Source organism: Copadichromis virginalis, linkage group LG6 (assembly GCF_057382275.1).
Source record: "Copadichromis virginalis isolate Kocher_CV1m ecotype Utaka linkage group LG6, C_Virginalis_male_GT1.1, whole genome shotgun sequence".
In the NCBI taxonomy this organism is placed as follows: domain Eukaryota; kingdom Metazoa; phylum Chordata; class Actinopteri; order Cichliformes; family Cichlidae; genus Copadichromis; species Copadichromis virginalis.
The window spans coordinates 26,528,441-26,554,542 of record NC_140623.1 but is presented as its reverse complement, the minus strand read 5'-3'; the positions used below and the strand labels follow the sequence as shown (position 1 = coordinate 26,554,542).

Here is a 26,102-nt window from a genome sequence, read left to right as displayed (position 1 = left end):
CAGGAATAGTTTTCCAGGCTTCGTGAAGGACATTCAGAGCTCTTGTTTGGATGTTTGTTGCCTTTTGTTTAGTTCTCTGTTAAGATGATACCACACTGCTTTAATAATGGAGAGGTCTGGGTTGTGGGGAGGCCAATCCATGACCAACAGTGCTACAGGGTATGTTTTTCTACCCAGGTATGCTTTGACTACACTGACAGTGTGTTTGGGACCATTACCAGCTAGATTCTTTCCAGATGGTATTGCATGGTGGATCATAAATCTTAGGCTGCTGGTAACTGCATAAAGATACAATTTAAAATTGTCCTTTGTTAAGTTGTCCATTATGCACAGACACAACAGTGGTTTATCCCTTGAATTAGGTGCCTTTCTTGTGCCTGAAGGATTCCTCGCTCAATGTTAAGTGGCTTAAAAAAACAAGAAAGCAAACAATACATACACCTGAAATGGAACAAAGACTTGACTGAAGATGGGTGAAAAAGCAATCAGTGTTGAGAGAAAAGCTTTAAAGACCTCCAGAAAGTCTGGAAAAATATTGCTTAAGACCACTTAGAACAGACTCTGAAGCAGAAGTGCAGAAATGAGGGGTGACTGAAGACCTTTGCACAGTGAAGCACCTAACTACTTACACTCTAAACAGCCCTCTAATATATCCTGTCTTCGTGATGGTTTAGTTGAATCGCTTTAGAGAGGGCTTGATGGATGTGATCTGGAGGCTGATGTTTGGGCTGGCTTATTGAATTGCAGCTGTCTGAGTACACAAAAGCACTGCACAGGTGTACCTTCCGGTATTTCATTCAATTTCAGTCTTCAAAAGGGGAAGTAAACAAATATGAGCACTGCCTGCATTCATTCAAATAATAAGCTTTTTAAGGGACAATTTAAAGTTTGATGTAAAATCATAAACCCTTCGAATATAACACAACACAAGGGACTTTTATTCTCTGAGTGATAACTGAATGCAGCTGCCTCCTCTGAGTCTGTCAGCTGTGACCTAGCGCTGCTCGCTTAGCCAAGTGTGAGCCATGTGGCACTCTTCCTCAGCCAGTGATTGAGCCTTTTTCTCCCTGCTTAGTGTGTGATTTGAAGATGATGTCACTGTTTAAAATGGTTTGGGTCTACTCCTGCCTCTAGAGGGGAGGATTACCGCAAATCAATACAAAGTTGTTCTGAGTGATCACCTTTATCATGTGATGAGACATTTCTGTCCTGTGGGGAGTGGTCTCTTCCTGGATGCCACCACCTCTGTTCTTCCTGGAAGAGACACAAGAGAGCCCTGAAAGGTTGGACGAGTATGAAGTTGATGTGAATCATGTGCTACAGCCTTGCTGTGGTGCATCACCTTTCTGAGAAACTTTAGGCTGGATTTTGCAGCAGGTTCTCATCTGTGAATAACAGATCCTGCTGCAGCTTAATGTCTTAAAAATGATCAATTACCTTTAAACACTTTATAACATGACTTCATATGTTTACTCTATTACACACTTTAATTTTGACATAGCAGAGGGCGTGAGTATTGATAATCCTGTTATTCTTCTCAGAATAGCTAGAAAATAGTTTGCCTCACTACTGGGGATAATAGAGATATGACTCATAATTTCGTTAGTATGACTGTAATTTAGGATGATCTAAGAGGACCAAGAAGGGAAGGCTTAAATGTACTGAAACTGAGACTGTGCACAAGTCTTTAGCCACCCCTCATGGCTCTCTGTTTTGCTTAAAATGGATGAACCAGTGTCGTGTGAACAGATAACAGACAACTTAGCAAAGAACCAAATTGAAGTAGTGTCTTTAAGCTCTTTGTTACTAACAGTCTGTCACAAAAACACATCATTATCTGAATGAATGAATCTGTGATAAATGTCAAAGGTAATTTAGTCTGACAGGCAAAGGGCTGTTAATTGAAAACTTTGCATCTGCTAGTGTGGTGTACTGTGCGTTCTCAAAAGGATTTGAGAAACCTGGTCAAGTAAAGGACAAAAAAGAGGTGGCAGCTCTATGACAGGTCAGACTGTCTACAACAGGTGACATGTGTCTGGAAATCACATGTTAAAACAGGAAAAAATCCACCTCAGACCTGACGCAGGACCTGACCATTCATTAGATCCATCTGCTGTCGGCTGAAACCTCAGCAGACATGATCTCAGTGTCTTTCAAGATGTCATTCTTTAGAAAGGGAAACGGAGAGAAAAGCCTGAGGTACACAAGAACTGGATGAAAATCGGTGGCGACAGGTGTGATGGAGTGATGAAACCAAATTGAAAATCTTTATTCAAATCGTCGGCAGTATGTACTGAGGTCAGGAGAGTGGTATGCCAGTGCTTGTAAATGGTTTATAGCTGCATTTTAGTCAGTGGTGTTAAAATTCATGCAATTATGAAGACAGGAAGGTACCGTCAGATTTCTATCCACTGGGTAATAACATCTGGAAAGCATCTGATTGGCAAATTAATTAATTTTTCAGCATGTCAGTGAAAAAACTAAACACTGAACGTAAAAGCATACCTGACAACAAAATCCTACAATTGATCGCTAAAAGTCATAGATTGGCCTCCCAGAGCCCGGACCTACATGTTATTGTAGCAGTGTGGGATCATTTTAATAGAGAACAGAACAAAAGCAGCCAACATCCAAAGAAGGGCTTTGGATGTCCTTCAAGAAGCCTGCAGAACTGTTCCTGAAAACTACTTAAATAAATTAGAAGAAAAGCTATTTTGAAGAATAAAGGCAGTCATACTGCATCAAAATGTGCACCACTGCATAACATACACAACATAAGCGCATTAGAGTCGTAAAATCTCTGTTTTTGCCTCATTTGCTGTTTTTCCCTGTATGTTTGCACATTTCAATTAATTCCTGCACCTGCATTCTATTGTGATAGCAAATTGTGAGAGGTAGCTTGAGACTTTTGCACCGTACTATATGGTTATTTTTAAAAAGTCATTCTGCAGAAATCATGTGTTTTCTAAGTAAACAAAAAGGTAATCTTATAGGTACGTTTTGACCAACTGAAAACTCGCCTGAGGCGTTATATCAAATGAAAACATGGAAATAAGTGAAAAAAAAAAAGATTTAGTCAGTACGTGAGTGAAGAAGAATAAAAATTGAACTTCTTTTAGCTGTAACATTGTAGTCAGAGCTACTTAGAAACATATAGTGAGCTATTTTAAAAATATATATATATTTTGAGGGGGAAAAAAAGGGTCAGTGTCCCCCATTTCTGTTTTCTGGAGCTCTGCTTGGGTTTTTTAGCCGTAGTGCTGAAGTTGGTTAAACTGCTGTTGATCCATGCTGGTACAGCCTCTTATGCTGCCGTCCACTGTCATTGACTCGTTCATCACCGCTGTCAGCATCCCAGCAGTAGAGACGCATTATGGTGAGAGCTGAGCTTTTATTTCTCTGTGTGGAAATCTGAAATTTCAGCACCAGATGCTCTGAATGAAGGCATAAAATTCAAGTCCCACTCGTCAGACATGAGACTCTTGCAGACTGCATCGGCACTGTTGGTTCACAGAGGTTTTATATTTGCCATATTTAAGGCAACACTCAGTCGAATAAGTGTTTATAAAGATAAAGAATAATTAGGTGACGGCATTAAAAGAAATCATTTACAAATTAATTTAGATTGTAGGGACCACATAACCAAGGATCCTGCTGATGGCAGTCGGTACCTTTAGGCAGAAGTGTGCTGTTTGTTAACCAATAACAGCTTTCTGCAGGGAGCTGATGCACTGAGCCTGCTGTAAGGCTGTAGCATGTAATTTGCAGATGTGTGAGCTTTACTCAGCAGGTGGGGAGGAAGAAAGGAGCTGCCTTCCAGTCACTAGTGGGAGACTCAACATATAATTATTTTTGGATCCACCGTGCTTCCATGTATACATTCTGATGCAGTTTTGTAAAGACAGATTTAGTTAGAATAAATATCCTTAAAAATCTTTAAAAAGGGTAATTCAATCCAGATTCTTCAGTAGAAGAGAAATTGTTTTCAAAGAACATTTGATTATGTTTTTAGTTGTTAATAAACTTGTAATTACTAATAATTATGACTACAATTATCGTTCTAAATTAATATAATCTGAAGCCTGAAGATGGTTTGTGAAATAAACGGGTTCATTTCTCTTCCTTCACCAGAAAACAGGGTGTATTTGCTTTATTATATATAATACGGCATATACACAGTATACAGATGCTCTCAGCCTGCAGGTCAGTTTAAAACTGTTTTGCAGATTCAAAGCTTGATACGAGAAAAGAAAAAAAAAGTTACCTGGCACTGTTTTTCTTCACTCTGGCATTGCCTCCACTCTAGCTGATTCCCTTGCAGGAAGGGATTCGATTTTCCCCAACCAATTACTAGAAACTAATATAAGCTCTTGAAGCCAATGGCAGCATTTGTAGCCATGCCAACATACTGAGTTGTAGGAGTATAGGAGCGGATTCATACAAAACAGTTTAGATTGGTTCACCATGTGCCTCCAGGATGGCATTGGATATTTAAAATATCCTGGTGGAGGCACTCCACTCAGCAAATTTTGACAATGGTCTTAGCCCTGCTTTAGTTGAGTCATGATCGGCTAATCATTACTCCTCTTGCGGCACATATAGGACAGGAAACTGCTACGCCAGACATCCACTTCATTGAGAGGACTTGAAGGTGGCAAACTGAGTGAGCAAGTAGTCACAGTTTTTATTTAAGCTCGTTCCTAATTAATCCGTGCTGTCACAAATATACAAGTGGTGGATGGAAGAATCTGAAAAAAAGTCTTTTCTGCCTGTTTAGGCTTGTTGAACAGGTAGATGTAAAGAAAGCGGATGCTGCTCTTTACTGTCTGTGGATGCCTTAAAGTTGAATTGGATGAAACTGTAGTTAAAGTAACTGTCTGGTGGTGAAATTCATATGAGACAGCCATCTACCGCCTCCCCCCACAAGCCTTACCGAAGGCCCTGTGTTGTGTCAGCCATCCACATCCTCAGCTCACTTCCTCAGAGGTGTTTTTGGGAAAGAAAATGACCTCACACTTACATATGAGGATACCTTTCTAAGTTCTGTTCACATCTCTAAAAATGGTTGACCTTGGAACATCAAAAGCTGGCACATCACGCTGGGAACACACCCAGTGGGTCAGTAAAAACAAAAAATAAAGACGTCTAAATGTTTCCTCGCCTGGTGGAGAGCACCCATTTAAAAGCCCGCCTCGATGTCCTTAAGTTGCTCCACATCCATTTACATTTCCATCCTAAGGACTGCACATGGCTGCTCTGCTATGCCTTAATTTAGAAAGAAACATTCCATTAACATTAATATGAGGTGGCACATGCGCGCGCACACACACACACACACACACACACACACACACACACACACACACACACACACACACAAAATCTGAGGACTGTTAGAATACGCCGCGATACACATTCGGTTTATGTATCCTTCATTCATTTTATTTTAGACTCTATGTAAGGACGTTGGTTTGACAACAACAGTGACCATCTTTTTAAAAATCTGTTTGCGTAGCATGTGCGTGCTCGCGTGTGCGTTTGTTGAAGCCAGGGGGAGAGTAAGCGTGTGTAGTCTTTGTTAAATCCCACAGCGAGGGGGAACGTTGCATCCCAGGAGGTTTGCTTGGACCGTTCTGCTGTTTTCTAACATGGAGTGGCCTCTGGTACTTCTGCAAATGTTCCCAAAACAGTGTCGAATTAAACCGTCACTTTTAATTACAGCAAAAAGCTTCATTAGGTTACTTGTTAAGGCAAATGTAGACAAGCGCGCTCTCAGTCATCTCCACAGCCTCTCTTTCTCTCTCTAAGCTTAAAAAGAAATTTGTCACTATGTTTTTATTTTATTTAATTAATTTAAAATATATATATATTTGTACATTTTTTGTTTAATTTATTTAATTTTTAAAAAATTGTAATAAATTCTTATTTATTTATTTTTATTCTTTTATTTATTTTTTTCGTTTCACTGACTTGAGCCAGTAGCATGGGAGTTGTTCAAGCATGCACTAATGATTACATTATATTGCTTAAATTACTCCGTTATGTTTACTCCTACATAATTATGCACATGATAGGGGACCAAATAGAAATCAGCTCTTTACACCAGCAGCGCTTAATCAGTCCAAGCCAACTTTTATCAGCGCTAACAATGTTTAATGAAGACATTAAATGATAACGAGTTAATGAATGTTGTTTTTACTCGCCGTCTGTATGTTTTATGATCTCAAATGCTGCCTCGTATCCAGACGATGGGTTTGTAAAATAACCCATCACCACCACCGCTGCCGCCGCCGCCATCATCATCATCGCTCCACTGGCAGTTGTGGGAGTGAATCATATTTCAGCGCTTCTGAAATCATTTCCTAGACCCAAAATAGCAAGGGTAATTCAATCAGAACATTATGGGATGTTTAAAATGAAGTGTACTGAATGGAGCCGAGGATTAGACGTCGAAACAGGGTCGTTGATAATTAAACAGCCGAATATAAGATTAATTAAAGCGCCGTGTGTGTTTGATTAAAAATATGATGATGAAGCAAGCTGGGCTCAAACTGAGAGATTGACAGCGGCGATGGCGGGCGGCGGTGCTCGGGATGTGCGGAGGAGAGATAGACAGAGGGAGAAAGATGAAAGGTGGTGAAAGACGAGTGTGATGAAGTGGAATAAGCTGAGTGTTGGTGGGATGTGTGTGCACTGCCACTTGTGCACATGTTTTGTGTGTGTGTGTGTTTGTGAGCCCTCGTCTCTGGGAGTTCTTAGGGTTGCCTGTTTTCTCAAGCGAGACTCTACTCTACTCTTGCTCATCCTTAACAGCTATTGCTCTCTCTCTCTCTGTCTCACACACACACTCACTCTCTGTCCTCTTTGTCTGCCTCTCTTCCTCTCTGCTGTCTCTTTACCCTTCAATCCTCTCCCACCAGGGCTTGTTGAGCGGTGGGCCGATATGTCGCTCTTCCTCTGGAAATCTAATTGGAGACAGGCTTTCATTGGCATGACATGGAGATGAGTTGCCAAATCCTTTCAGCCCTCCTGCTAGAGGCTCTCTCTGCTCGGCTCTTGTACAGCGCCGCTCGCTGACGCAGAGGCTGCAGCCACAGAGGCTGCAGCCGCAGAGGCGGCCTCGACTCCGGCCACGTATCCAGAGAAGTGTCTGTGACGATCTGAGGAAGAAAAAAAAATCAAACGCACCCAACGCCCGCTGTCCTGATGGGTTTAAATCATGCAGCAGCCACTTGATGCTGTTCCGGCAGACATAATTCATTCATACGTGTAAGAATGAGAGGGATAGTTGCCAGCACAGCGGGGACTTGTGCTTTATGTACACACAGATGAGTGTGCACATTAAAAATACTGGGTATCTCTGTCGTCTGCTGGGTCTCGAGTGAGTTCAGCGAGAGTGCGGAGTCACTGATTTAACTGTAGGTTATGCTCACATGTTAGGCAGCAGTACCTCAGGGAGCTGGAGGAACACACACACACAGAGGTTTGTGTTCGTTATCTGGCTCTCTGGTGTCACATCTACCCAAAGTTTGAATAATGCCTCTCAAGTGATTCCACCCGCCTTCGTCCCCCCCCCAATTGACACAAATAACTGTTGCAGACTCTGTGGTGCTACACCTAGGCCTTTTAGAGATTCCTGTAGTGTAGCCAAAACACCAGAGCCGTGTTTAATGTGTCTGGATGAAAAAGAAGCTTTGGCATGATACAAAACGAGCAAGTGTGGTGATTAGTGTGGGAAAAAAACAATTGTAATACAGTAAATGGTCATGACATGCCACAGGAGAAGGGGAAAAAAGGGATGGGGCGGTAAATGTGCTGCTTTTATTTATTTATTTATAATTAAATTACTCAAGAGTACCACTTTTATGAGCTTTACACGTGCTCTGTGAGTGTGAGAGAAACAATGATGGCAAAATTAAAAAATAAAAATAAATAAAGCAAACTGAGCACCAAAACAGTTACCCTCCCATTTCTCCACAATAAACGTACCTCAGTGCTTTGCAGATTTTTTTTAGGAACTAGACAAAAAAAGTGGATGTGGTAAAAAAAACAACAACTTATTAAAACTTGCCTTTTTTTTTAGCAAGCTGTTTTCTTGGTCTTTGAGGTTTTCAGTTTTATTTGTCATATGCAAGTTAGGTGTATTCACAACTGGTCGCAACATCGGGTAAATTCACATTTAGTTTGGATTTTTTAAACCCTTCTTAATGCAATGCCAAAGGTATTTTGTGTTTCCTCCCAGGACTGATTCAGGGATTGTTTGCTTGTTAGGCGAATGTGAAAACCACTACACTATGGAACCACTAGGCCTTCTTGACGTTTATAGTCTATAAATGTAATTTAGTTGTCTTTGGGAGCCATAAAAGAGGTTTTTAATCTCAATGGGACTTTTCCTGGTTAAATAAAGGTTAATAATAAAAAAAAAAAAATAATAATGTCTGCTGGTGGGCTCTTTACTGTTGTTACTGTTTTTCAGTAATCTACATCCTGTATTGATTTAACAAGCATTATTAATCCCATTCAACATACAGTTCAGAGCAATACCTAAAAAAAACAATATATAAATAAATCTGGCAACCGTTTGAGCTTTTATGCTACAAGTGTTTTTGTGTTAATACAGATCGTGACGAGTTCCACTGTGTCTTTTGTGGATCTAGGGAAAGCGTATGATAGGGTGCCAAGAGAGGAGCTGTGGTGCTGCATGAAGGAGTGGCACAGACGTATCTGAGGATGGTGCAGGACATGTATGAGGAGAGCAAGACTTTGGTGAGGTGTGCAGTAGGAGTGACAGATGGGGTTCAAGGTGGTGGCGGGATTACATTGGATCAGCTCTGAGTCCCTTCTTGTTTGCAATGATGATGGTGTCACGGTCACCGAACCTCTCTGCTAATAAGAGCTAAGCCTTCCATCTGACGTCAATCCAGGGGCAACCAGAGCGAGGCGCTGCACACAAATGATTGAACTTTGAATTCAGGTGTTCCAATCACTTCCTTGTCCATAGGTGTATAAAATGAAGCACCTAGGCATGCAGACCGCTTCTACAAACATTTGTGAAAAATGGGTCGCTCTCAGCAGCTCTGAATTCTAGCGTGGTATCGTGACAGGATGCCATCTGTGCAACAAGTCCAGTCGTGAAATCTCCTCACTACTAAGTATTCCACAGTCAGCTGTTAGTGGTATTATAACAAAGTAAGAGTGATTGGGAACGACAGCAACTCAGCCACAAAGTGGTAGGTACATGTAAAACCACAGAGCGGGGTCAGCGGATGCTGAGGCGCATAGTAAGCAGAGGTCTGGGTAGAAGAGTTGAGGCTATTATAGCTGCAAAGGGTGAGCGAATTGTAGAGGAGGGATAGTGGATGCATTGGACAAAGGATGTTGAATAAGGAGCTGACAGGTAAGAGGAAAAGAGGAAGACCACAGAGAAAATTCACGGATGTGATGAAGGAGGACATGCGGACGGTTGGTGTGACAAAAGAGGATGATCGGGGTAGGGTGAGATGGAGGCAGATTATCTGCTGTGGCGACCACTAAAGGGAGCAACAGGAGATGCACACAGGGAAGATAAATCTTCCTCTTTCACAGTCACATGCAACCATTTATGCCACTATCTATGCTGCACTCAGTGCAGCCTCTGATGTGAACAACTCTAAGCATGTTCATGATATTTAACCTGGGTCATAGGTCCCTTCACATATTTAGTCTCCAGTGTGCAGACACGGTCCACACCCCATTTTTACTATCCATCCACTCGTTACTTAACGAGCTGTGTTGGGGTGAGAGGCAGGGAACACCCTGGGCAGGTTGCAAATGTATTGCAAGGCTAACACAGAGAGACAGACGACCATTCACACCTATGCTGAATTCAGTTTCACTAATTAATGTAATGCGCAGGTCTTTGGACTGTGGGAGGAAATTGGAGTACATAAAGAAAACCCACACAAGACAGTCCTGTCCTGTCTTGTGTGCTGGCTCACCTCTCCACCTTTACTGGATTTGAGGAATTTATAGTTAACCAGAAGCAAGCAGCATTAGCACATTAGCACTACACAATGCTCATCAGCAGGGTTATATAGTCAGAATGCAACAACTATGCTTATCAGCCAAAAAGTTTTGTGATGACATAACAGTGTTTCAGGTTTTCTTAAACTTCGGATTAAGAACCTATGAACGACTGCATAAAAACAATGTGGTTTTATTTCCCTGTTTTACACATCCACTGCTCAAGCTGAGCCTATTAGTGTTATTAAAAACCAGTCATGTACATGAAGCCCTTTTCGAAAATTTTATAAAAAGACAATTTGAAATATTAAAATGTCTGTTAGAAAAAGCCTCAATTTTTGTCAGTTTAATTATCTTCTACTAATTATCCATATCCATTAATTCTATTAATTATCATATAATCATCCATCAGTGGTGAAAGTGATGGCCACAGACGAGAAACGCAAAAGCTTCTTTCATCAGCGTCTGTCTAGAATAAAAAAAACGTTTGAAAAATGATTCATCTGCTATTGTTATCATTGTAAGCGGCCTGTTTAATGGGTGCAAATGGAGAGCTTGCAACAATAACTTCAGACAGTAGGGCTTAGTGAACAGTCGACTATGATGGCAGTGTATATAGTGTCTTCAGTTCATTAGAAATAATTGTTTGGTTTTATCAGTGTGAGTCTCAGATGTAATTGCTTTCAGGGATCAGTCCTTTATATTTGTCCAACCTGCAGACATTCTCAACAAATCAGACACCTTAAATTAGACATTGGAATTCATGTCACACACACACACACACACACGCGTGCACACACACACACACTTGTGATTTATAGAAAAAGAGACACAAAAACAGAGCTTGAAAATTAGGTGACAAGCCGCTTTCGCAGGCTGTCGGTCAAGCGGCGTGTGATGCAAAATGACAGGCAGGATAGCAGGCGGGCAGAGAGGCAGGCTGCCTCGGTAATGGCACACACACACACACACCTGCACCCCACAGGACACTTCACACCAATGTGAAATGAACTAATGGAGCTGCAGGACATTATGTAAAATAAACGACAGAGAGGAAAAAGACAGGGCAAGGTCAAAGGATTCAAGAGAAAGAGAGAGGGAGAAAAAGGAGACACTAATGCCATGCGAATAAAGGACAGAAATTAAATTGGGGGTGATTAGGATAAGAAAGAGAAAGTAGAATGAGATGATGATTAGCTGTAATCTAAGTAGCAGAGAATGAAATAAGTAGTGCTCTCACAATCCGTCTGAATGGCAGGTTTGGTCTCGCGAGTGATTAGACCATTCTGAGCCCTCTTAGAAAGTAGGAATCAGGAGAAAGGCGATACCAAGACAAAGAGGGACTTTAAGGAGAAGGGGGATACTGTGTGAGTAAGTAAGTGAGAGGAAGTGATAAAGAAAGATAGGGAATGACTAAGTAGCTTCGATGTACATGAGAGGTGGCGGCTGCACAAAAAAAGAGTTAAAGAGAGGAAATGTTTAAAGGTGAGCGAAGCAAAGTGGGTCCGTTTTGCCAGAGCGCCACTTCAGCCAGTTATCTGTTTTTGGTATCTGACCTCGCAGAGGGGTTTGGCCTTATTTGGCAGCCCCATTTAAAGTGGGATGTGTTCTTGTGGTTGTGTTTTTTCTGCACACCTTTTAACTAGATTAGTAGATTGGTTCTTACTCCTATAGACTGAAAGTGCTCATGTAAGACCGTCGAAAACAGGGATGCAAAGTCATTTTACCTGCTGGGCCACATACAACCCACTGTAAGGTGAAGTGGGCCAGACCAACACAAACATTACAGATAAGGTTCTGGTCGATCGTTGCTCAGACTGTCCTGTTATTATATATTTAGAGTATAGTTTTTCATTAATTCTTAGTAAATGTCCTTATGCTTTTGGTGTAGTGTGAGTGGCAATGGGCGGAGGGGGTCTTTATTATTAGAAAAAGCTCTAACGCTTATAATAAAATACAGTTAAAACTGCAAAATTTATTCACTCAGTCACATTTTCTAAAGCTGTGAAGTGGGCCAGATTGGAATATTTGCCAGGCCCATTTTGGCCCCTGGGCCTTATGGTGGACACCTGTAATCTAAAGCATTTTCAGCTTAAGCCCTTAAAAGTTTGAACCTTTTTTTTCAATTTTTTCCTGAATTTTTTTGTTTTGTTCATTCCCTGATTCTCTATCCTCTGATAAAATAAAACAAATAAAATATGAATTTGCAAATATCAGTTTAGATTTGTGTATTATTTGCTACATCTGGCATTTATTTATTTTGCAGTTTATTGCTTAAAAATATATTCTGCAATTTATTGTAATTTTTTCAGGAAGAAAAACATCACGTCAAGTCAAGTCTCAAAAACTCAGAAAAAAAAATCATGTATCAAATGTAATACACTTGGTATTACCAAAAAATAAATACATAAATAAATAACCAAAGTTGTGTATAGTTGGAGGAGACATAGGTGTAATCGTGAGTCTTAGTTACGTCGGTCTCTAACTGTGGGGCGGCAGACGAAATATAAACAACTAATAAAAAGTGTGAGGTGTGTTTGATCAGTCATATAATATTCTGTGTTGTATTTTACACATTTCCGCCTTTTAATTATGCTTACATGCTCCTCTGTGTTTAGTTTTGCTGATTAATTTAATATGCCGCCAACCTGCCGGGGCCTGCAGATGAAAATTAGCACGTGTGGCTAAATGTGGTATATTTACATGATGAATTGAAGTGCTAATGTTAACTAATATGCAGGGTCAAACATAGACATAGTTCACAGATGGATGGATCCAGGAAACACACATTAAACCTGTACGAAATTATCATTATTATTATTTATTTAAAAAGGAGGCTCTCATTCTTTTTATTTATTTTTTATGTTTCATATTTAATTAATAGAGATAATTGTACAGTTATGATTGAAGGTCAAAAACCTGTTTTGAAACCTCTTTAGGGCCACGATTAAAACTCCAGCATGTTAGCTATTTATACGTTTGTTGGCATAAAGAAGTACATTCTGAGAATCGAACATCTTATAAAACAGCTACAGCATTTTTGAAGTGCAGTATTTAAATATTTCTTCAGGTTATTAAATTACACAGATTTTCAGAAAGCACTTGAATGAATCAACTGCTGTTGGAGTCCGTAATTAAAATTTTTGTGTGCCAAAGGTGCTCTGTTGTATTGAGATCTGGTGACTGTGGAGGTCATTTGAGTGCAGAGAACACGCACAAGAAGCCAGTTTAATGTGACTTGAGTTTTGGCACATGATGCATTATCCTGCTGGAAGCAGTCATCAGTACACTGTGCTAATAAAGGGACATGATCAGCAACAATACTCGGGTATTCTGTGGTGTTTAAACGCAGTCAGTTGGTATTCCACGCACCATTACACCAGCAGCTATCACGGTTCTGGGTCATTTTGACCCAGCATTTTCTGTTTCAGTTTATTCTGGTTTAGGGTTTTGTTCTTAGGTTTTGTGTTTTGCGCCCTCGTGTTTAGTGTAGGTTTAGTTCAGTGTCAAGTCTGCGTCTTTGTGAATTGTTTCCTGTTTTACTTTGAAGGCCCATGTCTTATGTCAGTGTTCTAGTTTTGCTTCCTCTGTCTCGTTAGGTCTAATTTCTCCCAGCTGTGTTCCCACCTGTTCCTTGTTCCCTCATGTGTATTTATTGTGTGTCCTCCAGCGCTCAGCGTCGCGTCGTACCCTCAGAATCGCCTGTGTGTTCTTGTCTTAGCATTCTCAGTTTGGTTTATGTTTTGTTTTGTGCCAGCAATAAAGCTGAGGTTCTTTGAGTTTGCCATTCAGTCTCCAAGAGTCCTGCATTTGGATCCTCACCTCCGCCTGCCCGCACACAGAGCCCTGACAGCAGCAGCCTGAACTATTGATACAAGGCACTCTTACATGTTGTTTACACCAAATTCGGACCCTTCCATCCGAATGTCGCAGCAGAAATCGAGACTCACCAGACCAGGCAATGATTTTCCAGCCTTCTATTGTGCCATTTTTATTGAACTGATCTGGTTAAATATCTCACTAAACAGTATATGGTTTGTGGGAGGAGAGTTCTCCCACATTTGTGCTCGCAACTGTCTCAGAAATCTTGGAAATACCAAATCCCACAAAATGATCAAAACATCCAGCCCTCAGTGCTTCACTGCAGCGCTGTTCTTTTTACTCTTTACTCAGAGAGAAAGACTTTAAGAGCGGTTCTTCAATATGAAATATCATTTTTAAAAAAGCTTTGAGCAGCGAGCTTTGTAGTTTTGGGGATTTTTGGAAGATACTGCTAATACAAGAGGAAACAGTGCACTCGCATTGTCAGCTACACTCCAAGAGCACATTTATTTAGGGCACGGTCTACGGCATCCATGCTCTCTGTAATGACACCTCAAGTCACGCATTTCAATAGTTTGTTTTTTAAACAGCCTCTAAGAACAGAAGGCACGGCAGAACGAGCTGTTTCAAATTTGACTACACGGGCAACACGTGTTAGTAGGATGACATCATCCTTCGTTTTGGTTCACGCGAACCGTCGCGTCGCCGATAATAAAAAATTACATTCCATTATTATAAAGAGTATCGCCAGCCTCATCTGTTTAAAGTGAGGACGTGTGTGAAAGAAGAGGGTAGTATAATGTCAGGTAAACCACATGTTGCACTCATCCACACAAATTTAAAACTCAGCAGGTTGAAGCTGCAGTCATCAAACAATGATGGATTTTGATGGAAGTGTGAGGTTAGAGATGAATAGTGCATTAGCCGCCGGTCATGCCTGAAAATACCTTCATTACCGAGTTGAGTGTATGAACTGTCAAAGCAGGGAATACGCCAGGCTTCAGCCTGCTCACACACACAAATGTAAACACTCGACTTTTCTACTCATTTCCAGCGTTGCCAGCCCCTCCAACGTCACTTGACACTGCAATGTTGTTAGCATATAATCGCAGTGAAAGGTAGGTAGTACATCCTTTCTCCCCCTCTGGGTAAGAAAGTGGTGGAATAGGGAAGACTGGCTTTGATGTGGAGTGGAGGTCGTGCACGTAACCCGAGCGCTGCTCTGCTTCCTGCATGACTAACATGTGCATATGCAGGTTTATATAATTAGTCCGTGCATGGGTAAGATGTTCCACAGGGGGCAAATAGAAGAAAGCACAAAATACTGAATCTTCTACTTTAAAATCGAAGATCGTGTGAAGCGAAGCAAATGAGCGCTAACTGATTAAAAGTTTTCTTTTCTTGGTGCTGCTGTGAATTATGGCCCAACATTTCACATCGGTTTTTGCCACAGTTTATCTAAAATGACAAATAAGTAAACAAGACAAGACGGAATTAAAAAGCAATGTAAATTTTTTTAATCAATCCAAGTCACAGGAGACCTTTGTCTACAGTTATGCCTGTAACATCTTTTTTTGCCTTATGTTGGACCAACAAACCCCAATAAAGCTGAAAAAAAGAATAAATAAGAACATGGATGTAAGCTGGTTTTAAATAGAGATGGACCGATCCGATATTACGTATCGGTATCGGTCCGATACTGACCTAAATTACTGGATCGGATATCGGAGAAAAATAAAAAATGTAATCCGATCCATTAAATATCACGAAAGCACCTCACAAAACTTGCAACACGCCGTAACTCACCTCAGAACGTATGCATCACGTGATAGAGCGGCTGTGGCATGCAGGACCTGTCGGTGGTCTGGATAGCATTTGGAGCTTCGCTAGCAACCTGGCATTTCATCTCCGACAAAGTTATCCCCGAGAGAAGTAAAGCAAGTGTGTAAGTCCATCTCTGAATGTTTGTAAAGCATTCCCACGTTAAGCTTAACAAGCGACTGCCTCTCGCTCTCCGGCTGCTACTTCAATCGTGAAACTGCTTAAATCAGCTGATCGGCTTTTCTGTCGCGAGTCTGTCTCTCGTTTGTTTTTGGTCCACTTTGCGCCAGAAAGAGGAAACCAGCGGCTGAACAACAGCAGCACGTTTAAGCTTGATAAGCTGTTGTTAGAATTTATTTAATATTACTTTCTACACCAGGATCTTTTTCTACGTAGCTGACGCTGGTAACTGTGCAGGGGCGGATCTAGCAAAGTTTAGCCAGGGGGGCCGATAGGGCATTAACAGGGAAAAGGGGGCACAAAGACATACTTTTCTTTCTTATTCTCATTTAAAATGTCTAGCTTTTAATAAATAATTATCTGACACCCAAAGTTTTAATTTGATGTAAAATGAATAGAAGTCAATTACTGTACATAGTGACTATTAAGTCTAATATATATACCCTAGTAAGCTATAGTACTTTTTACTTTGGGAAGGTACCATCTGTGCAGTCTGCAATTTTGTTGAAGAAAGATGTTGAATCTATTTAATATTTCTTGAAAAATAATTGATTTCTGTGCATTTTTTTTCACACTGCATCAAATTAAGGTTGATTACGTCGATTAAGCATCATGAGGTGGCGCGTGAGGGGTGGTTCCCTATTTTTTATTTATTTATTTTTGTTGTTGCTGGGAGTTGGAACCCTATTAGTTAGGTTGCTTAATATTTACGCTAAGTACTCTTTAAAATACCAGAATAGGGAGGATGGTGTAGGTCTAAGTTTATTAGATTGATCAGTATTGCTGAACTATGAAATATTTTTTTTGTATACAGGTATAACAGAATAGCTTTAGTGTAGTTGTTGTTTTAAACTTGAGTATGAACTTGCAGACTTGCAAAATGCAGCAAGATATTTTAAAAAACAGTTTTGTTGATTAAAAAACACTATATCGGATTCATATCGGTATCGGCAGATATCCAAATTTATGATATCGGTATCGGTATCGGACATAAAAAAGTGGTATCGTGCCATCTCTAGTTTTAAATATGTACTTTTAGCTCAAGCCTCCTTCCAGACTGCACCTGGCAACCAGTCATTCGTGGACGGTAATTTTGAAGACTTTTAATTTATTGCCATGGCCATCTTTGTTTAGTAACCAAATGGATCACATTTTAATCAGAAGTAGAGATGGGCAGTTATCTGCTAACAGTACCAGCTGCTAGCCTTTGCTGGTAGATCACTTTAAGTTGGATTCCAGTGAAATTTGGTACACAAGTTCGTGTTTATCATTTGGTCATCCTGATCACTGTCACATCCCAACTCTCACCTGCTCAACGTGTTGCTCTCTGGCAGGTGTTACAGGTTCCTGAAAGCAAGACAAACAGACCCAGCTTCTTCTCAAGTGTCATGACCTCTCCCCCTCAACACCACTACCACCTCATCTTCCATTTCTCCTTTACCTCCTTCCTGCAATAATTTCGCTCTTGTGCAATATCACAGCCAATAGAGCAATATCTTAGATCATCAGAATCCTTTGTGTAATAGTGTCTATTGTCGGTTAAGTCATTGTGAAATTGCAAAATTCTTGAAACTCACTTGTTGTTATCACATTACATGGTTACCATACCTTGCGTAGATGGGAATTGATAAGAATTTAGCAATTTCGATTCCATTATCAATATCACTTATTGATTTGATTCTCTTATCGATTCTCCTTGTGTTCTCACTGGCTCTGCTTTGTGTAACCACTATCATTAAGTAGCATATCAAAGATATTACATTCCTGCAAATTAATTCTTGCTGTGTGGTCAAATGTCTGTGCATGTTGGGGGTATTTCTCTGATTTTTTTTGGAGGCTGCAGCCTGACTGCTCATCAGTTTGTTGCCTGTTCAAGTTCAATGTCTGGCTGCTGGGCTGGGGTCAGGGTAGCATTAGCAGGCTGTCTGGCTAACTTAGCATTAACATGCTATCTGTGCAGATGATTGCAAGGAGTGAAGTTGTGTTTACAAAATAGTGTACTTATTTCTGTCCTGGATGCAGTTTGCGCTTTACCATCACAATATCATTCTTTTGTGCAATAAAAATGAAAGCAATGTCCATATCCATGCTGAAGACTACACCACTGTTTTCCTAATCCTGCACTTGAACTGAAATCAGCTAATTGTAGTACAAGTGCAACCAATAAGCAGGATCATTAGGCCAGCAAACTAATGGTTCCAAGGAATTAGCATTCTGGTTCTCAATTCCCATCCCTACTATATAATATAATATATAATATATATAATATAATATATAGTACATTTTAAATAGTTAAATGCAAATGACTGCATGTTTGTTCTTTATTTTTCTTTTTGCTTCTGAAGGTGTAGCCTCTCTGCAGTTTTGTTATATGTTGCATAATAGCAACAAAAGACTTCTAAGTCTAATTCTAATCTCCTTGTAGCACCATTATCATGCTTTCATTTGCATAAAATTTTCTTTTATGCTCAAATACTCAAGATTTCCATTTAAAGGTGGACTCAAATACAGACCAAACCACAGAGTAAAACAAAAAGCGAGCTTTATTAAAACCTGATAATTAAAGTCCACAGAAGCAACAAAAGGTAAACAAGTCCAGAAGGGAGAAAGAAAAGCCCCAAATAACAGACAACACACACATTTAGACATGAAGCCTGGAAACGCTGAAAACTGACACAAGGGAACCGGGAAGTACAACAGACGATCCAGCAAAGACAAAGAAGCAGACGGGAATATTTATACACAGAGGGCTGATTAGGGAATCAGAAACAGAAGGGCAACGAGATGCTAGTGAAAACAATCAGGAGGCAAAACTTCCAACATGAGAACAGAAAGCTAAACTGAAACTCAAACACAAATGTGTTCAATAAAAATTGAAAGCAGAAATCAAAGATTTAAAAAAAGGAACCGTGCCAAATATCTGCAAACCTAAAGAGATTTCCATCAGCTGCACTGCATCTTGTGATTGCCTTAACGGTTATTAGTTAAAGCTGGCATGCTAACAGGTTAAACTGAGATGAGGGCATGGTCAGCTTTTATAATAACAATAAGAAATTCTATTTTTTTGGCACCTTTAAAACACTAAGGTTCACCTAATACAACATCAGAATAGCAAGAATAATAGGAGAGATTAAAACCTTGGAATAATATGTGAGTGTAAAACATGTCAAACACTATGGTTATAGTTGACCCGCTGATGTGAACAGATGAGTTTTCAGCTGTGATTTGAACTGTGTAATAGAGTCTAGTTGACGGAGGTGAAGTGGAGGTGAGTTCCAGTGCAGCTAAAGGCTCTGGCACCCGTGGTGTTAAGTCTGAAGCGAGAGGGGCTCAGGAGTGGAGCTTAGGCTGAGCAGAGAAAGGGTGTGAAAGGATGATGGAGGTCTGAGAGTTATGGAGGGGGGTGCCATGAAAGTGAGGAGCAGGATGTGTTAGGGAAAAGTGAGTGAATGAAGCTGGATCATCATAAATGTAATATGATTGGGTGAGTTCTGAACCATTTGAAGTTGATTAAGAAGTTCTGAGGGGGATAATCCAAACAAGAGGTGGCCAGGTCGCGACCCAGAACTTGTGAGGTGTTGAGAAAGAAAAAGGGCGTAGACTAGAAATGTTGCGTAGTTGGAAGAAAGCTGAATGTGAGACATTATTAATGTTGGCGGTAAAGGAGGGAGAATGGCTCCAAGATTTCCGAAATAAGCAAAAGTGTGGACTTGAAAACATGTATAGAAACAATATTGACTTTATTTTGAAAGTGAGTCTAAGCATCAGTGTCTTACACGCATGTTTTAAAGAACTTCTGGTAGTTCTTTATACAGCTTAAGGTGAGATCTCTATTCTAGTCGCCCTTTAACAGAAGGCCTCATTGTGGACAGACTAAAAAAGGCTGCTGACACGATGCTGTTCTCATTACAGCAGCTCTGTCACGTCTCCTCGGAGGGAGGACGTTTGTAAATAATCCATCGTAACTTCTTTCTCCTGATAAGTTGTTTGGTGGTTTTACATGACTGACCTTCCCTTAACCGCTTCGTGACTCCTGGAGCAAAAAAAGAGCTTTCTTTTTTTTTCCCTTGCAGAAAAATGTTTTGACTCCTGCTGCAAAGTTGCTACCCTGCAATAAATATCATTGAACCAGGTGGCCATCTTAATTGTGCACTCAGTAGCATAGTAAATGTGATGAGGCTCTCTGATTATGAATGTCACCTTGTCTGTGTTAGAATATTCATAAATATCTTTAAGATATCAAAAGGGTTTGCATCACATGCGCTCTGTGACTGAGCCACAGAGTATTGGTGCATATTCTGTGGTGCAGTCAGACAGCATTAAAGGAGGATGGTAAACTCTGAGCTACAGACAAGACTATATTTGTTTCTCTGGCTTGCAGGAGCTGGATACGCTCCATAATCATCTGTGCCCTACCTTCCAGTTCTCTCTCATGCTGTATGACTCATGACCTTATTTGCTGATTGGCTCTGTGTATCTCGTTTCCAGGACGACCACTCCATGTTTTTCCAGTTTGGTCCAGCCATCGAGCAGCAGGCCTCCGTCATGTTGAACATTATGGAGGAGTATGACTGGTACATCTTTTCCATAGTCACCACGTATTACCCTGGTTACCAGGACTTTGTCAACAAGGTAAATAAATACAAAAAACAGACGCTTTCAATTATACTGCATCATGAATTTGTTACTATGTAGCCAATGTGTTAGACAGACTGTACCATGACCTAAAAAATGAGTCTTTGTCAGATATTTGCTTTAATAATGCACCAAAAGGCACCGACAATGTGCAGTAAAAAAGATGGACGTAGCTACCATTAAGTGACATCACTCATTGGTTTTGACTTGTGCATTTTGAAGCTTCAGCAATTTGTCTTGTTGGTTTTATTTAGTCACACCTTTATGAAGGTGTGGATTGCTAAGTTATTGCCTCACAGCAATGAGGTCCCAAGTTCGACTCCACCACCTTTCTGTGTTGGGTTTGCATCGACAAGAACACCCAGCCTCGTCCTGTGGCAGCTGGGGTAGGCTCCAGCCCCCCCCCCCCCCCCCCCCCCCCCCCATGGTCCTGATAAGGATAAGCAAAAGAGAATGGAAGGAGGCTGCCTTATAGACTGTGTAAAAGAAGGACAAAGATTCTTGGTTGCAAAAATGGAGCCAATGCAAAAGTGCCTTGAGCTGATGTTGTGATGGGCAAGAAGGCAATTTCACAGTCAGACCCACCCCTGCCCATCACAGCTGTTTTTTTTTTTTGTTTATTTGTTTTATTACTCTGAGATGGCAACGGTGAAATTAATTTAGAGGCTTCAAAACGAGACAAGATTTCAGAAACAAATGGATAGGGTCACGATAGCTACATCCATCATTTATAGAGAGGCTATGGGGAGCTCCTTGGGCTTGACCTGGCAGTCAGACGAACCACACTCCTAACTTCAGGGTTGAATCAAATTTAAATGAATGAAGTATGAAAAAATATAATAAAACAAAATTCCCTGATTGGTCAGTAAAAATCTAGCGATTGCTTTGGTTGCTAACGAATCAGTTAGCCATAGTGTGCATGGAAAACACTGACTTGTTCGCAAACACTCGCCAGCTACTCTTCGTGCAGTAGTGAACTTGTGGAAAGTGCGACATAAATTAGAACTGGAGACATTTCAAAGTAAAATTCAGCTGCAATGCTGAAACAAAAACACATTTACGTAAAAGTATCTTATCTGCCTTTATCCAAAATATACATCTACTTGATAATAAGTTGAAATCAGAAATATAAGGAGGAGTATTATCTGCAAAGATAAATGTATTCCTGTGATAAGAACTGGTTTATAATGGTCGTCACGTTTTTCAACCTTAGATTCATCCAACAGATATGTTTCACACTGGGTATTATTACTTTTGTCTTTTGGCTACCTAATATAAGAAGCCTGAGATTAATGTACTTCCTAGATACATTCTCCTTTTAGTCTCCAATCTGTTTCTTTAAAAAAAACATAAAGAGGGTATTTGGAGTCTGGTACTTCTCTGGGGAGTCGTATTATCTTTATAACATAAACTCTGTGTGTTTGGAAAATAAGAAAAAAAGCCCAAAGAAAAAACTGATTGTATTTCTATAGTCACTTTGCATGAGCATCATAAATCTCGTTGTGCTCTCCTCTCTCAAGCAAATTTTAAAAATGTTTCGAAGACCCAAATTTTCTTCCTTAAGTACAAAACAAAGTTAATGCTGTGATGAGAAGTTGCCTATTTTTAATCTCGTACAACTCAGTTTGAAATGATTCCCTTGAGGAACAGCTATTATCAAAAGCTGCAATACTTACTGCATCCAAGTGCCGTATACTGTTTCAGTTAGAGATCTATAAATACAGATTTGGAGACAAGCTAAATAAAAACTCACGTCTTCCTGCGTTGCTCATTTATCTGTTTACAGGTGAGCACGGAAAAATAAAACCAGCACCATCTCCTAGAGAATTTTCTTTCTGTGTGTGAAGATATAGCTGTAATATCTGGGAAAAGGAGATTACCTAATCTTTTTTTTACCTAATCGACCATGGCTTCCTCCTCCCAGGAGATGTGTAGAGACTAACTGTTTGGCAGTCTCGAGGTTGGAGGAGGAGACATCTCAGTCAGTTTTGTTCCAGTATATCTCCTTCACAACTACACTGCATGTGTGCAGCCCACGCGTCTTCAAACAATCTCCTGCTTTCTCTCCAGGTCCGCAGCACCATCGAGAACAGCTTTGTAGGCTGGGAGCTAGAAGAAGTCCTCCTACTGGATATGTCCGTGGATGATGGCGACCTCAAGATTCAGAACCAGCTAAAGAAACTGCAGAGCCCTGTCATTCTGCTCTACTGCACAAAGGAAGAGGCTACCACTATTTTTGAAGTGGCTCATTCTGTGGGCCTCACAGGTTACGGCTTCACCTGGATTGTGCCCTCGCTTGTGGCTGGTGATGCAGACCACGTTCCCTCAGTCTTCCCCACAGGTACACCCAGACACCAGAGCAGAAGAAAGTCTGTCAAGATTTTAAATTTTAGGTTTATGTGTCATATGGTTGAAATGGACCTATTAGATTGATTTGCAGCAACATAATTTTATTCCTGAACGCTGATCGAGCCACATTTGAAAAGATTTTGTGTGATTCATAGATAAAACCCTTTTTTTTTTTCATATTGTGCCTCGATTTATCCTCTTTAAGAAGCAAGCTGTTTCAGCTGTTCACCCTTTAAATCATCTTTCTTCTGATTGGCTGTCCCCTCATGTTACCGACATGACCAAATGAAAAATATCCCATCTCTTTGGCACCATGCACATGCTGCAGTAGAAAGAGTCTGAAAAACTCGAGCAGTCTGACACATAAGCTCTCAGCTCACATGGATTATTTGCACTTGACCTCGTTATTTGAAACTTTGGCCATGTTTAATATGAGCATTTCCAACGTGAGCAAGGGAAAGCATAATACTTCAGTTTCAAGGTGTATTTTAATGCAGCCCATTAAAAATAGAATGTATTTATTTTAGTATCACACAGGATATTTATCGTGATGCTTTAACCTGAGTGAAAGATCCACCTCGTTCTCTCTCTTCTTGTAATATTAGTAGATTTCTACTGTTTAGAGTTTCGTTTCTAGAGTTAGTCGAGTCAGGAGGACACTTGCGATGAAGCGGGGCTGAACTTTTCATTCTTTATGTTTCCTAAGATTTCTAAACTTCCAGATTAACACGTGTTAAACAGATTTAATTTATCTGTGTTTATTTTCCATGAATTCTGATCAGTTTTTCAAGAAACTGTTGAGCAATAATCCATTCCGCGTTGTCGGCACGGGCCAAAGAAATGTTGCCAACATCTCTGAGGGGGAAGTTCTGAGTGACTGAGCTGCCAGTTCGCATCCCCAGGCGTATGTGGCAGCGCTGAGTGGGGGTTTTACGCTCACAGCCGACAGGTTTGCTGGGCAAGGATTTAGTATTTATGCATCAGAGTGCATTCAATGAACTACATTTTTCACATATAGTTTGGAAATAATGGGAAGGCTTGATTGCGTCATAGCTTGGCTCGTGCGTAGTATTCTGCCATGTAATTCAGAGTGGAAACACCAGAATGCAGTTCGAAAGCTTTATTGAAAATACAGCAAGTAATGCACCGAAACGTGGAGCTGGGTCTGAGCAGAGATAAGCGACCAGAAGTTCTGTGAAGGGGAGGAGAGGAGAGGAGAAGATTATCTGAGAAGGAGAAGAGCTGCACAGGTATGATTGTGGAGTGAGTAATGGAAACAGTTTTACTCGCGAGCTTCTGGTCCAGAAAGGAGGTTTTCTGATGGAAGTAGGGTTTTGCGAATCCTTCCAATGCAGGGTGTGACTGAGCAGTAGCCGGGGCTGGAGACAACGCTGACCTCCACGAAACGTCAGATGGGAAACAAAGATAGGAATTTAAACGAGGAGTGAGTTAACTAGAAGAGACGGAGCAACAGTATTGAGTTACTTGGAAAACAGGTTCCTGATTTCCAACAAGGAGAGTCTGATTACACTGCAGAAATCTGTCTGTCTAACCAAGTCTTACAATCTTATATCCAGCCAAAAAGTCTTTTAGATTTTGTTTTGAGAGTGATATGTTAAGCATGAGCACAGGGAATAGGATTATTAATCTCGTTTTGAGAATATATGTCTTTTACTTCTTATTTAGTATATAAATTCTAAAAGTAGTTGTTTGAGATGACATTTCCAGCTAGAAATCTTGTTTCAAGACCTCTTAGTAACATTTCACACACTTATACACCACTTGATTATAGTCTGGATCTTCTCAAATAAATGTTTGTTTTAATATATTTAGATAGCCAGTTTTTGCAGTGTACCACCACAGAGGTTAAGACAGTGTGGTGAAGATCTGCTGCCAGATAAATCTGCTGCCTTCAAATACTGCTGAGTTGATTGCATTTAATCTGAGAAGTAGTGGAAAGGACTGACTAGACGACAATACCCCACCTAAAGGTGGCGCGCACCACTTTGCCTGAAATTCGAGGACGTGTTAGAAAAGAAAAGACAAAGGATAACCCGGCCTGCCCCTTCCCATGACGCTCTTCATCGTGGGGTCTTTGGACGGCTATTCCTGTGCTGCATCATATTTTATACTGGCCATTCATCGTTTTATTCTGCCTCACTAACTGTCAATGTTCATAAAAATTTCTTTGTTCCTTTAAACCAGATCAATGAGGTCTGAAGTGTATTGTTAAGGCTCCACTGCAGTCTCATAACATCTTGTCTGTCCTGTGAGAGGACTCTCTCCTGAGCTTTGTATAAATGTAATGTGCTTTGAATTTACACAGTCTACTACACACTGAAGGACTGTGGTCTCGGTTTTTGCATTTCCATTTACCAAGCTGACATCAAGATGCTGAAATGTCTGCAATGTTGCTTTATTCTGTGGTAGGTTCTCATAAGACTTTGTAACAAAATGTGGGCACAATTGACAGATGGGCCTGTTTGCATATATGCAAATGTTCTCCTGCTGTATTTGCACCACACCAGTGGCAGTCAGTGATTAGGTACACGCTGATTTTTGTGAACTGAGTTCATAATGTGCTTGGAAATTAATTTTATCGTGTGTTATCGTTTTGAATCCACTGATTTTTCATGAATAAGTGATAAATCATGACTAAACACACATTAGTTTTATATTGTAGCTATTGTTTTACTAATAAGCTGAAGTCTGGCCCCATTGTTACCAAAATTCCCAGTGATGGTTTCAAAGTATTTCTCCAGGGATTCAGGTCCTTTTTGCAGTGGCTCTCCCTAGAGCCCTTCCACTCACTGAGCATGTTTAAAGCCATTTATTTCAACTACAGTTAATTTATTACCGTATTTCCATTTGCCTGAGCAGGTGAAAAATCAGATTTTAACATATGTTTGAAACCAGCAGAAACACCATTTTTAGGCTGGCTAAAAATGGTGTTTTGGCTTTTCTCTTTTTTCCCAATAGATTTGCAGCCCAGGTTTCAAATGACACACATAATCCTAACCAGCCATGAAAAATGACCTGAAAACGCAGTTGTTTCTGTGTGCAAGAAATGGATGTTGACGTGTGATAGCCAGCGGTTTCTCATGCTTGGAAAACCAAGCATAACAAAGTGAGCTCAGGAGTGACCGTAGTCTCAACTGATGCTCATATTTAGCTCTTTCTTTTTCTTTCTTTTTTTCACCTTTTCAATATTGTTTTCAACATTTTAGACATTCCTTCTGAGTTTTGTCTCCCTTTTGTCTCTTTTTTTTCACCTTCTCTAAAATGCTTTTATT

At 40.4% G+C, this 26,102-nt stretch overlaps 1 protein-coding gene across 3 annotated transcripts in view; it reads left to right on the top strand.

The window, feature by feature from the left end:
* grin2bb (glutamate receptor, ionotropic, N-methyl D-aspartate 2B, genome duplicate b) overlaps positions 1-26,102 on the top strand; it is a 136,796-nt gene that overhangs the window by 56,768 nt on the left and 53,926 nt on the right. For all 3 annotated transcript variants that reach the window (XM_085459527.1, XM_085459528.1, XM_085459526.1), the window contains exons 4-5: positions 20,314-20,457; positions 22,531-22,801. In XM_085459527.1, coding sequence (XP_085315653.1) covers positions 20,314-20,457; positions 22,531-22,801 — 415 coding nt within the window. The remainder of the gene's footprint in view (positions 1-20,313; positions 20,458-22,530; positions 22,802-26,102) is intronic.